Source organism: Salminus brasiliensis, chromosome 1 (assembly GCF_030463535.1).
Source record: "Salminus brasiliensis chromosome 1, fSalBra1.hap2, whole genome shotgun sequence".
NCBI lineage: Eukaryota > Metazoa > Chordata > Actinopteri > Characiformes > Bryconidae > Salminus > Salminus brasiliensis.
Genome location: NC_132878.1, coordinates 52,647,547 through 52,661,955, shown reverse-complemented (window position 1 = coordinate 52,661,955; position 14,409 = coordinate 52,647,547). Strand labels below are relative to the sequence as shown.

Genomic DNA, 14,409 nt, shown 5'->3' with positions numbered 1-14,409 from the left:
TTTGAAAAGGATCAAACTGTAGGTCATACAGTGTCACAAACTATATTAGCAACTCAATGCCGAGAAGTGTGCGATTATTGAGCATAGAGTTTGCATGTGAGAAATTTCGATGCTAACTAGTGAGATTTAACACTCTCTAAATTGGTGTCTTAACACTTTCTATGGTGTGTATTTTTAGTTATACATTACACAACTCGACACACAGGCATATTGACACTGGTAGTGTTAAAAGTAACAAAGCCTATGCTGTTATTACATGGACAAGCTAATGTTTAGTTAAAGCAGCTTTATGTGAGAACTGGTATTCCATGCTCCTGGCCTCCTCCTACAGTAGGCTATTGTAATTCGCATGTTAAGCCAGCCCTAAAGAACATGCTTTACACATGCATTTCTGGACACCCTGATACAGAGATACAGAGCCATCACTGATTGTGAATGAAGGATGTGGAGTGACTAATATGACTTGGGGTGTTACATAGTGCACAAAGCGCAGTTTCTGCTGTGCAGAGTCCACCATGCCGAGCCCTCCATTACTTGTTTCTTGTTGTAAGCCCCGACTTCAGTAAGGATAGGGGTAAAATGACATTCCAAACCCCCACAAAATAACGTAGGCCTGTTCACTGGGGACATTTTAGTGGTATGAAATGAAACATGAATCAACACATCCATCATTGTATAGAACTACTGATGAAATCTAAAACAGTATATACCACAACAAGGGGCTGAATCACATATAGTTATCCTGTTCGCTCTCCAGTGATCTCACTACTCATATAACCCAAAACAACACAAATTCAACACTGAGGGGAAACCCTGATGTCTAAGCCCAAGCTATGCATTTTCTGTCCTCTGACTTCAATGCCCTCTAATCCCCTCCATTCACCATAGCCTTTTAATCTTCCTCCATTCTATCTCTGATACAAATACAATCAGCGGAGGCACACAAACATGACGGTAAGTGGTGTCGCAGACTCTTATGAAGTGAAGCAAGTATACCATCTATAAATGTCCTGGATGGAACTTTCTCATCCAAGTGAGAAAAACAGTGAGGTATTAGTTCATGGGGGTCTGCGGGGCGTCTGGCAGCGTTGTGGTGGATTTGAGGGTAGAGTAAACAGAAGGGAAAGAGTGACAGCGAGAGCTACAGTCTACCCTCATCATGACATCACTGTCTGTCCCACGGCAGCATGTGCAGATAATGACAGGCGGAGAGGAGGAAGAAAAATAAAACATTTCGTGTTGAAGTTAGAATGAGAGCCAAGAGCACTTATAATCCTATTACTATTTATGTCTTTTATGATTTTCCCCCATTTTTCTCTTATCCCTTTCTTTCTTTACTTCTTTTTCAATTTCTTTCCTGTTTCTTAAAGGGCCTAAAAGGGGTCCCCTAACTTGACCTTGCACATTTGTGTGGTCTCTTTTAATACATCAACTGCTACATAAGAGGTCGTTTAAACTGCAAGGGCCTACATATGTATGTGGGCCTAGATATATATTTCTCAATCTTATAAATGCATAACCTAATACACAGAACGTCTCGTCACACAATAGTTAGACATCTGTTAACATATTTCCCTAGTCTGCTCCTTCCGATCACCTGTCGCAGTGCAGTCTGAAGCCTAGCTCTCATTCAGATATAGCTTTTAAATGGCTTTTAAAGTGCTACCTTCAACAGCTTCTGTAGCCTACACTGGACAGTGCGAGTGGGAGACCAATGGATAAGGTGTAAGTCAACTTAAATAAATGCTTTGGAAGAAGTGGAGTATTTCACAGTAAATCCTCACAGAGAAAGCCTGTGTACAACAGCTTTGCACTTAGTATGCGTTTGATCACAGTGGTTAAAGTGGGCTAGGTGTGCGAAGAAAAGCCCATCGCTTTAGTCACTGAACACTCAACAGCTTGGGGCGCGAGTTCTGCCCCCCCGCACCCACCGTTTTTTATCTTGCCGGTGTGAGGCGAGGCCGGAGACCCAGCTGGGGCTTCAAGGCTCAGAAAGCTGTCAAACTCACACATTAATTTAATGGCTGTTCAGAGTGCATTAGGGGGAACACAGGCTGAGTTAAAACAGCTTACCCCTATAGCCCCTCTGTGGCCACAGCCCCACACACACATGAACCCTGACTGCAGCACTGTGTTGGCAGTGCTCACGTTTGACTTTGCCCTCTCTCACACTCCTTAATCTCTCCAAACACTGGGAATGCACAGCTGGCCACATCTTTTACCTAACAGGACCAACAATTTATTTACAGATATAGGACTGTGTATTGGCAAGATACTGGCGATATGATACGTATCAATACAATACAGGGGTTACGATTTAATATGTTGTGCTATACTGAGATACTTTAAGCAAGACGATATATTGCATTTTTTAAGTGTCATTTTTTTTTAGATATTCTAAGAAAAAAAAATCAATACAGTATTTTTGAGAATCGACACAGAAGACATAATATTGTGATACGGTGCGATACTGATGTTTTTATACACCCCTATACAGATATCACTGTATTTGCAGGAGTATTACTGATATAGCTTTTGGTCCAGTGTTAGTCACTACCAATTGATTTGTGAGTAAATCACTCCTGCAACACTGGAGCTCTTGGCATTATTATATCAACATATGGCCAATGTCCCTCAATAATATAACAACACAAGATTTTGTCCATGTTGTGTCATAATGACCACAACAGTGCGGGTGGAAGTGGAGGTGTGGTATTTATAAAGAAATGTGTGAGTAAAAAAGGCCAGGAAACTTGACACTAGAAAAACATTTTTGAAGTGGGTGAAACAGGTTGGGGGATGTATGCATGAATACATGTGCGCACACAAATGTCTGTATGAGTGTGTTACCTAGTGTGTGTGAAGTGGGTTTTGGACTGGCGGGACATCTAATTAATAGGTGTTTGAAGCGAGAGACCCTTAAGCAAAGAGAACAGCCTGAACATGACCTCCCAGCAGGTGGCAGAGGGAGGGGGGCAAATAATCAGAGGGAGGTAGAAAGACAGAGAGAAAGAGAGAGAGAGAGTGGGGGAGAAGGAGGACAGAGAAGGAAAGGAAGTCACCACAGCTGCATAAATAAAAAACAGCTGGTCTGCATCCACGGCAGGAGATGAACAAGGAAAACGAGAGTGAATCACATTTCACGCAGAGTAACCAGAAAGGTTGTGCCGCCAAAAAGGAAATAATAATAAAAAAAATAATAATACAAAACACACTGAATACACTTCATAGCATCAGCTGTGGAGCAGGGGAGTAGTGTGTGTATTTGTGTGTATTCTATAGTAACAGGTACTTACTGCTAGGTACAGCATGGTGAACATTGAAAATGAGGCATGTCCAGAAAAGAAGGATTTCCTAAAAAGACAGAAAAGCAACATGTAAGCCTACAATTTTGGGCTATTGTGGAATAAAAAATGTGGCTGCGTCCCCAATTGCGTTCTACAGACTTGTTCTATAATGGTATAGACTATATACAATACTTAATAGAGTTAGCTTTTTTTATTATTATTATTATTATTATTTTTCCAGACACAAGTAGCTCCTCATTTTCTGTTTTGTATTGGGGGATAAGTGTGTGAATATAACAAAAGCCTGCTGTAATGTGACATTCATTATTTCTCAAAAGTAGTGCATGGATTGAAATAAACAGAGAAATTTTGTCAAATGAGGGGATCTGACCAAAAAGTCCATTTAGGATCCAACGCAAATCAAATGCACACTTATTGCATTCGAGCCATACTGCAAAACAACAGCAATAGTCGTGGACGTCTGAGGGTTAATGAGCGTATCTGTGTGCATGTGTGAGTGAAGAGTGCATGTGTGATCGTCTCACCTGGCCTCCTGCACCCTGCTGGGGTCACCTCGGCAGGTGTATTCGGTGATGTAGCCGAGAGAGCAGTTGATAGTGGAGTAGTCCGGCTGGCACACGTCTAAGAAGTGTGGCCTCATGCGGCCCACCGACACCTTGGCGATGTCCGTGAAGGACTGGCTGACTGCGCAGCCGAAGATGAACACGCCCACCTGCCTGTAGAGGGCGGAGACGTAGGGGTTGCCCACAAAGGACTGGGTGCCCTGCTTCAGGTAGTGGATCCTATAGCACTCACCAATCACAATCTGGAGGTGTGGAGCACAGGAGAAACATCAGACAGGCACTACTGTTGAATTGTGTGGAGTCACTCTTTAAAAGTTTGGAATCAATGTTTTGATGATTTCAACAATCAAAAATCAGCCTGCTTGCAAAAACCTGTATAACACACAATACACTATCATAACTTTAATGATCTACTTCGTAACATGCTACATTTTTTACTGTACATAAATGAACAAAGATGATTAATATGCAAGTGATTCCAAACTTTTAAACAGCAGTATGTACTGGAAAACTGAAAACATGCTGAAAATGTAACCAGTATATTTTAACATTTAAAACAGTGCAAAAAATCATAATGGTCAGGTCTCAGACATGCAAAATGAGTGTTAGATTTACATGCAGATGGAATATGTGGGGAAAGCACATTTATGAAACATGAGCATGACAGATGAGCAAGAGAGAAAGAGAGAAAGAGGGAGAGAGATGAGTGAAAATAGCAGGAGGAAAATAGGTTCATGAGACCATGAGCATGGTCTGCCTCTCCAGTCAATGGGGGCTTTTGGTGATGGCATTTATAGATTAGAATACAGTCTTCTATAAAGGCAAACAGTTGTGCTTTATGACTGTGTGACTGCATGAATGATGGAATGAATGTTTGAGTGAGTGAGTGTACTTTGGGCATACAGGCGGACATACGCAACAAAGTGCCCAGTGTTAGCACTTGCATAAAATGGATAGTTCCCGTACAAATTTCTGACTTGGTCTACAGCTTGTGCTGTAGACCGTAACAGCTGTAGAACATGCTTGTCCAGGCTGCCACTAGCAGGTGGTGTTGTTACCCGCTGTTACCCAGCATCCACCAACATCAGGGTTGGAGAAAATGAAATTAGCATAACATGAGCCCTGAAATTGGTGGTGTAATGGGTAAGGGGGGGTTGGACAAGCACATCACACTACACCACTCACCCACGTGTTTGCAGAACATATCCTGTTTATTTCTGGCTAATTCCAGGTTCTGGCTAATTCCAGGAAGCAACAGTCTGCTGGTTTGCTTCAGAGGCAAATGAAGCCACAGCTGCATATTACAGCAAATACAGAGCAAAACATGCATAATGCTTCTCAGACTGTATAGCCAGAAGCAATAGTGGCTATACAGTAGTCTCCTATGTCTACACATATGAATGCAGCAAGGTATTAAACACACTGCTCATGGAATAATCTTCGGGAGTTTCCACACCTGCATTTTTCAGTCTGGTTGTATCAGACCCTGGATTGTTTGCAGCCTTGGTGCAATTCGTTTGGATAGGTGTCAATACAGTAATTGTACTGGCATGAGGACCAAAACAACAGTGCTGAGACCCCCGAGAAGAGGTGGTCTCGGCCTGGATCTAAACAAACTGCTTGTTTGTGGTCAGAACGCGATCTGACTTCGGCCCGACCAAACTATACGGTGTACTTTGCAAGTTTGAGCTAAACGGCTCCCGGGGCCAGGTGCTAACCTGGTATACTGCCCAGATAATCACTACAGCTATGAACATATGCCATCTCTGCTGTTGCTCTGTGTTAAACTGCACAGAAATCTGCATTAGAACTTTAAAAAAAAAACCTGATTTGGACCACAGCAAACCAACTACAGATGTGAACACGCTTCTTGAGTTTTAACAAGACTAAGATGCTCAGCATATTATTAACATTAATCAATTCAATTATTTATTATGCATAAGTGGGATTTTTTCGTACTGCGTTTGGTCAGACTTTTTACAGTAACAGTACTTCAGTGCGGCGTACGAATCATAAGTATTTGTTAGGGTCGAAACTGAAGCACTATTATTCGTACACTACTGAGAAGTCTGCGGTGTAAACACAGAGCGATTTAAAGCTCCGTTCAAAATAACCCTCACACTGAGATTAAATGTCCTATTTCTCTCATTACGTCTCTCCCTCTCTCACTCTCTCTCTGTTATTGAGTCTTTTTCACACTCTAGTGGAAAGCTGTTGTGGTGGCAGTGAAGACATGCTCTCCCAGAGGCCTTAACCAAACTGGGACTGGAGACACTACTAATTATGTACAGATGTGTGTATAGTGCAAACACACACACACACACATACTGTAATCCCTGCGATTGAGACCCTTTCTGGTTTAAACACTAGCTAGGCATGTCTCTGTATGGTTAGGTGCTATGCCAAGTAATGTTCCTGGCACTGATATGATTCCACTATATACTAGAGAAGCTTTGACATCTGAACTGTGCTTCATTTTTCTTTTTTTTTTTTTGAAGAGAGAAAGGTTTTATTCGAATGTTCCGCTGTTCTGGCTTCTTCCCTCTTTTGTTTACACACACACGACTTCCCCACATGCTTCAAAGTGTCCCTGAAAGTCTGCGTCCTGTCTGACTTCTTTTGTTTCCTCGCTGTGTGCCAGAACAGCGCTGGTGTGGATTTTGCTGCATTTCAGGAAGCTGTCGCCGGCTGTCACTGATGCTATTAAAGTCCTGTGCGTTCTAATAAAGAGCAGTCAGCGGCCAGCAGCTGCAGGGCTATGTATATCTGCAGAATCTGACCTGGTTTGAGCTGCCCTTCTCGTTCCGTGTGCAACACACTCTCTACTGGTAGGCTTTACATTTTGACAGAAATGTCAGCTAACATTTTTTTTTTTTAATCAGTTAAAGTGATACATGGCTGATTGGTCAAAACATTGATGAGCATTGTTGTCATTCTGGAAGGAGGGCTTGGGCTCTGAGTGGGCTCTGACTGGGTTTGTACTTGTTGTTACTTGTCGTTACAGCCCACCCTAATCTCACAAGGGTCTGATTTAGGCCCCATGCACTGAGTACAACCCTGATGGGACCCATGTTTAACATGTGACCCTTGTGGGCATCCATATCTGATGAGCATTGTGATACGCAACCCAGATAACATGCCCATGTGGGGCCTGTATGGGTAGCCCAACTGGGAACCAGAGGTTTTGTCCGTGGGCTCCATGTTGGCCCCACATGGGCATGTTATCTGGGTTGTGTATCACAATGCTCATCAGATACTGGTTTTACTTGGGTAGGCATCAGGTTTACATTGTGTTCATTGATGGGTAGTAGTAAGCTGCTATCTACCTGTAAGCTACATTAGCCTCATAGCTGCAGTGCAAAACAAAAACATTTGAGGATGGGAGAAATTGTGCACATTTGACTTTTCAAGTCTGAACTGAACTGCTGCTTTAAGCTGATGTTCCACTGCAACCTGTTGATCATCTCTTGGTGAACTGTTTAATTCATATATAATTTCAGTCGTTCAGAACACATGCTACTGCAACACAAATCAAACACAAATCAAAACAACAGTCAAAAGGAAGAGAGCGATGGAAAGAAGACGGGATGCATGCAGACAGGACAAGAAGCCCAAAAGCACCATTGACTCCTGACCATGATGAACAGTCTCATATTTCACCTCAGTTTTCTTTGGATGATGGACATGATGGAGTGGTTTATGGGTGGATTTCTACATTATCTGGCAGATGCTCGATCTTATGGGAGAACTCTACTTTTGCACTACATTTTATTTTTTCTTTATGAAAAAGTACTATTTTTATTAAGGGGATGAGAATGTGTGTATGGATTTGGGTTAAGGATGATATATTTTCATATAAGAGAAGGGACTTACAGAGAAGATGGCAATAAGAATGCCAGCGAGACAGAGCACGGCATCGCTTATGGTGTCTCCATTTTTATACGGGTAGAGGATGGACTGGTCACTGCAGTAAAACCCACGGCGGTATGGCTCGATCATGCTAGTTTCAATTAACAGGAAAGGCAGGCCAGCTATAGCGAGACAGAGAGAGAGAGAGAGAGAGAGACATAGAGAGAGGGAGGGAGAGAGAGAGAGACAAAGAGACAGAGAGAGAGGCTTCAGGTCAGTCACAGAGACAAACAGAAAGACACGCGCAGGGGGCGGGGTGGCACAGCACAGCACACAGCAGCCGAGGATCATGGGATTCACCACAGAGCTTAAGGGGCACCAGGCATGGGAGACTGTCAGCCGTTATACGCTACACTAAACCACCTGATTTTCTTCCTTTCACTTCAGTGGGAAAACTTCACTTCAGCGTTACATTATATAGCAAAGACCTACGCCACAGGCCAAATGTATGGAAGCAATTTTCTTGTTAAATTTGCCAAAAGTACATTCTTTTTGCTGTTATGATATGATGATGAAATTTAATACACAATTAAAAAGCTACTAAAATTAATTGAACCTATTAGTTTTATAAATATCCCTTCGGTTTGCAGTGATGTACTCTTTTTCTAACACAGTACATGGGAACACAGACTTTTACATTGCTTAGCTTTAATTATTCATAAACTTATATCATATTATATTATATTATATTATATATTAAAAATGATCCATTCAAAATTATCCAAAAATGGCAGTTTTTGCAGCTTAGTCTACAAATGCACACTGTAGGGACTGGAAAATCAGCAGTAAATGTATTAATATTTACTATATTTTTCAAAATTAGGGGTTTCGCAAACCCTTCAAAGCAATCATTCACTAAAAAAAAAATCCCTTTAGCATGTTTAGTAGGTTTGCTTCTTCGATGTTAAATTAAGGGGGGGGGGCAGTGTGCTAGGCTAATATTGCTAACAAATACATTCCCAATAACCAATAACATCTGTCAACCCACTCAAAACACATCTAGATCTTCTACTGTCTGGTTTTGACACTTCTATAAACACTGCAGTAAACTGAATGGTAAGGCAGCCGTTATGAGTAACCCAGAAGCACTTAGACCTAGAACAGTAGATGTAATCACAGTGCTTCTTGTGTTGTAAACTAAAGAAGCATGAGTCAGTTGAATCACTAGGTCCGACTTGGTTTTGTTAATGCTGCTTCTAAACTTTTGGCCTGTAGTGTGCAGCCAATACCTGCAAATGACTGAGATCTATTCGCTATGTCCTCTCCTTACTCTTTCTTAGTCTTAGGCCTCCCATGCCGTCCCCCAGCTCTCCTGGCCCCATGCCCCCAGTCGGATGCCCCAGGCTGGGGCACTTACGCTGGTGAGGGGCAGGAGCAGGCCCACGGCCATCAGCACGGACGAGGGCACAGTGCTGCTCTTATAGGCGTAGCGGATGCTGTCGTCACTGCAGTAGAAGCCGCGCTGGTACGGCTGTACTGTAGACTTGTGCAGCACCATGGAGGGCAGCATGACTGTGCGGGACACACACACACACAAAAACACACCGTGCCCGGCGTGTCATCACACACACGTACACTTACCTGATAAGAATGTGGTACTTTGCACAGCTGTGCATACCTGATGCATGTAAATATAAAGAAGGTCTACAGTACACTTTCATTTCATGCATCAACAACCCGCTTGGACTGATCTGGTGCTTCAGAGATGTGAACCAACCATGAGAATTCTCACTCTTTAACAGTAAACTTTCATATGCACTGAGTCTGCCTCCTTCTCTTCCATTAACTAAACACACACGCATACACACTGTGTTCCTGAATCAGACTACAGAATCTCTGGGTTAGCTGGAAAGTGAGTATAAACAGAGCCTGACTCAGAGCAGCACAATAGAAGCGGTGGATTCCCTTTCAAAGGGCTCAGACTGTCAAAGCCTATTGTCAGTGTTAAAGCAGCCTGAAGCTTAAGACAATGCGGGCTAATGGCATTAGATAAAAGCCTTTAGGTAAACTGAACTTAAGAGTGGGATTCAGAGAAGTTCAATGAACCACTTACCTGCTTAATTCCATTTGAGTCAAGTTAAGTCAACTTTGTTTCCAAGTTAGAACTTCACAGTGGTCCATTGTGGAGCACAATCACTGTACTTTAGCTTCTAATCTAAGGTTTTCGGCAGCTGGTATGGCTTTGGTGAAGAACCCATTGAGCTTGGGTGGGGCTAAAGTTGGCACAGATGGCATCACATCATTTTTTTGGTTTTGGCTTTATAATAATCTCCATGATTTCATGAACCCAGGGACGCACCCAGGTAATTGATACCCATTAGCGTGTGTGAATATTCGATACGTCATTAAAGCTTACGAGTAATAAGAGTAAATAAGGATTTTCAATTTGTTCCCATATTGAAGCTACAGGACGTGTTTGCACTCTTTACTCCACCTGAAGGCAAAGTAGAATATGTGCCTGGTCAGAGTTTTTTATATCTGTTCAGTCCAAAGATGGAAAGATAAAGGCTGCCACACACCAGAGGAGAAGAAGCTACCAAAGGGTTTCAGTGTAAATCTCAGGCCATGTCACCTACTATGGATTTGTGGTCTGGGTCTGGGTTTAGTACAGAAAATAAATATGAAGGTGTTGGTGACAACCCAATGCATACTGTGTATAAGAGCCTTATAAAGTAATAAAGGTGGTATGCCCATCCAACTGGTGAAGCCGGTATTTACACACTACAAACCTAGAAAGACACTAAATGCTTAAATGTCGTGTCATACATGCTAACAAAGCCAAAAATGCATCAAAAATGGCCTGTTTAAAATACTGTGAAATTCAAGGTCTGAAACGATTCTGATATCATTGTGCATGCCAGTTTCCTCAGTTTCTCACACGGAGCAAGCATCTATGGCTCCTCCATCGAAAGAGAATCGAAAGCAAAGACCTAAACAGAAAAACACAAAGCAGGCCAACAATACTGCAAAGACACACAAACAGTGTAGCGGTCCAACATGGCAGCCTAACGAATAACCTAGTGAGGTTTCTTAGCCATGGCGCAGCAGGCTCAGCTCTCCGTACTACTCGAAGGAAGCAGAGAGATGCCAGTCTGGGAGTGCAGCCCAAGATGGCCGACTCATTAAAATGTCACACCTACTGCAAAACACACGTCAGCTGTCAGCTGGGGAAAATAAATCCATATTTCCAAATCAAAGCAAAGCAAACGTGGAATGGCGCAAAAAAAACTGTGGTGGAGAGCTTTTTGAAAAAGCAGCCTGGAGGGCTTGTAAAATGTGTGAATAGCAAGAAAAACAAAGCTAAGCTTACGCTGGCCACCCAAAGTTCTGGAGCGCTTTCAGGAGGGCACGGAAGGCACGGCTGTGGGAGTGTTCTGGCTTTGCGCGGTTAGAAAGAGGGGCGACACACACGCCCACAAATACACACAAGGACACACATCAAGGAATACAAACCAAAGTTTCATTTGGAGGCGACATGCTAGCAAAAACTGGCTACTTTGAACTCCAATAGGCTTTTGCTTTTCTAATGGTGGAAAAATGATGCACTTTTAGGTCCATCAAAAAGACACGCAAAACCATTCCCAGACTAAGAACATAACAACACTCAAGCTTTCTCAATGCCACATGTTGGAATGCTTCATATAGGCAAGACGATGGTACTGAACATTAGAAGCATGAATTCCGCCAGTACTCAGCTCCACCGCACCAGCCAACAGACGTCTGTGCCGGCCAACATCACTTCAAGAGTGATGAGGAGAGAGCATGGCCAATTGTACTCTCTCAGACGTGGCTCAGGATTCGACTTGCAACCCCAGGCCCCTAGTGGTAGCGCAACAGACCGCTGAGCCACTCTGTTCTGGACTCTAGCACAGTCCAAGTAACCTTACTAATGCAAACCTAAATATCATCAGACATTTTAATATATATGGAATGTATTGTGATTCTAATTTAAATGAATACCGCCCAGCACTGCAGTAGCATAAGGCTCAAACTTCTGCTCCACCTGCGTAAACAAAGCCTGCTGGGCGCTTTGAATGGGGTTTCGAACTACTGATGGGCACCTACTACTGGAGTGATGAAGCACATTCACAGGCAAGGTGAAGCATGGGTGAAGTTATCCGGTCCAGACTGGACCGGCAGAGTAGGAAGTAGCAGTCCATGGAAATGAATTGTGGGTTGCGGAAACGCACACACAAACACGTACGTACAGAAGTCTGTTTGGTTTCCTCCTCCAGCCACGTCAAATACACTTACTGAGACGATGAAGAAAGCAGTCTGAGACATGTCATTATATTTTGGGCTCTGGTATGTGCTCAAGTTGCAGCTCAAAGACGTACACCGATACATATATACATACACACACAGCGTGCAAGCTAGAGTGCACACGTCCGTCTGTCCTCCGATAAGCTTAACGGCAAACTTGGAGGCCTTCTTGGTGGGCAGGGAAATTCCAGGGTGAATCAAACCATCACAAATTTCCATCACACTGCTGCGGCCCTATACAATGGTAAATTATGATGCAAATTAATACAGAGAATCGGAGTGGGTTGAGTGAGCCAGCGAGACAGAAAGAATTTAAGAAAGAGCAAAGATGGCGAGAGAGATGGGGATAGAAAGAGAGAGAAAGAAAGAGGAGGAGGGATGGAGAGAGAAAGACTGAAAGTGGGAGGTTGAGAGAGAAGCGAAAGGGACTGATGAGAGAGAGAGAGAGAGAGAGAGAGAGAGAGAGAGAGAGAGGGAGAGAGAAATTGTGAAAGCAGAGGGGGTGGAGAAGGAGTGGCATAGAAAGTGTAAGGGAAGAGAGAGAGAGATGGTGTTCTACTGGATGTGGGAACTCCAGTGGAAGACTACTGCCCCCCACACTGAGTCTTACAATCATAAGAGCTGCATGAGAGAGCGCAGAGGACTGACCAGCCACAGAAACCACCAAGCAGTCCTGAAACAATGTGCAACAGTGTGTTTGTGTGTGTATCATCAGCAAATGTTGATGAAAGACCCTCTGTGTGTGCCTGCTCGGTCAACCTCGCTATGCCAGCCTGGCATTGTTCTGCTGGTCATACCATCACCATGAGAGCAGCCTGGTATGTGGAGATTCTCTCCATAACAACCCCCCCCAAATCCCCCCGTGGTCCAAGTCTCTTTTGCGTCACAGAACACAAGCTACAGAACAACTTCTCCCAAAAACAGCTCAGCCCCTCTCAGAGCCCCTCATGCTGGCACTGCTGACTAGAGTTCACCCTCAGACTTAATCTCTCTCACTCGCTCTCTATCTCTCTCCACCAGGCACAGTGCAAGCCCGGCACAGCTGAAGGCCGTGTGTGGTAAATTAAAAGGTGAATAAATTTGGATGGCTGCAGAATGAAGCATTCATGAGGGCAGATGCTAAATGCAGACACACACTCGCTCTCTCTCCATCACTTAAGCGTGATGCTAGTAAGTGTGAGTCTCTGTTAGCTGATGTAACAGAACAGGGGTTAAATGTAGACTTGTGCAGGAGCTCCCGAATTTGCCTGGCACAAACGTCTGCTTCGACTAAAGGGCTGCCCCCTAAACAGAGTGCTCAGCTAGAGCCTAATGAAAAGCAACCGAATGCCAAAAAAAGAAACAGGGCCTTCATTCTGGGGTGGTCAACGTACACACACACACACACACACACATATGCATACACATACCATGCACACATATATACAACAACAATCAGCAGTGGGTGGCAAAGTGCAGCAGAGTGGTGAGGGGATTCTTTTGTGGTGTTTATCAGATGTGGGCGCGCAGCTCCGTTTGGTTTAAAAGGGGTGAGAGGCGGCCAGTTGTTACGGGGGGGTTTAGATAGCGCGACACAGATGCCAGGAAGGCATAATGGAATTTCAAGGCAGTGTGAAAAGCGCTGTTTACATGAGAAATTGAGAGGATTGGAGTGGTTTGCTGGCAAAGCCTTATCAGAGATGACGCTCTGATGGAAACTAGGAAGTTTCACAAACGCTCAGTCTAAACATGTAATATGAGGACCAGAGTGTGTGTTTTTGCCTGGTGTTGGTCCTCTGACAGCCATCAGAGGGAGGAAGAGGGCTCTGCGCTTTGGCTAGTGTGTATGTGTGTGAGTGCATGATGCGCAGTATTATGATACTTTGATTGGTTTTGGGCTTAATTTTGGCTGCGCTAACGTTTGGCTGGATCAGTAATGAAACAGAGTGGGTTTAACTACAGGCTAAGAGAAGCTCTGATTGTCACACTGTTTTGAGCTCGTATCACCCAGCACTACTTTTCATACATCCCTTTGTCCAAGACTTCCAGTCTGCTATCTAAAAAAAAAAAAAAAGCGCAAGAGGTGAGAAATGAGTGAAACATGCTCTACACACTGAGCAAAGGGTGTTGTGACCCCACTGTGTTTCCTCACTTAAAACATGATTCAGCTTTGTTAAGGTAATAAAACATTATTATGTGTAAAATTGTCAAAGTAATTCTTTAAAATCAGCTTGACTAATCACCACCTTTGGCTACTGTCTAAGTGCCTGTCCAATTTAGGTCAATGTCCATCGAATTTCAGCTGCTGAGAAAGTTGCGCTCCAACTTGATCTTGCTTGACAGGATTAATAATACAACTGTCTATTTCAGGATGCCTATTCCTTTTC

General features: G+C 43.5%; 1 protein-coding gene across 3 annotated transcripts in view; it reads right to left on the bottom strand.

Moving 5' to 3' along the window:
- plpp3 (phospholipid phosphatase 3) overlaps positions 1-14,409 on the bottom strand; it is a 46,290-nt gene that overhangs the window by 17,714 nt on the left and 14,167 nt on the right. The window contains exons 1-4 of one of the 3 annotated variants that reach the window (XM_072682525.1): positions 9,138-9,226; positions 7,745-7,902; positions 3,833-4,113; positions 3,297-3,354 (exon numbers count right to left, since the gene is read on the bottom strand). In XM_072682525.1, the coding sequence (XP_072538626.1) occupies positions 3,297-3,354; positions 3,833-4,113; positions 7,745-7,870 (465 nt within the window). In that variant the 5' untranslated portion in view covers positions 7,871-7,902; positions 9,138-9,226. Of the gene's footprint in view, positions 1-3,296; positions 3,355-3,832; positions 4,114-7,744; positions 7,903-9,137; positions 9,293-14,409 lie in introns of those variants that run through there. The other 2 variants (XM_072682516.1, XM_072682507.1) reach the window with 2 other exon arrangements.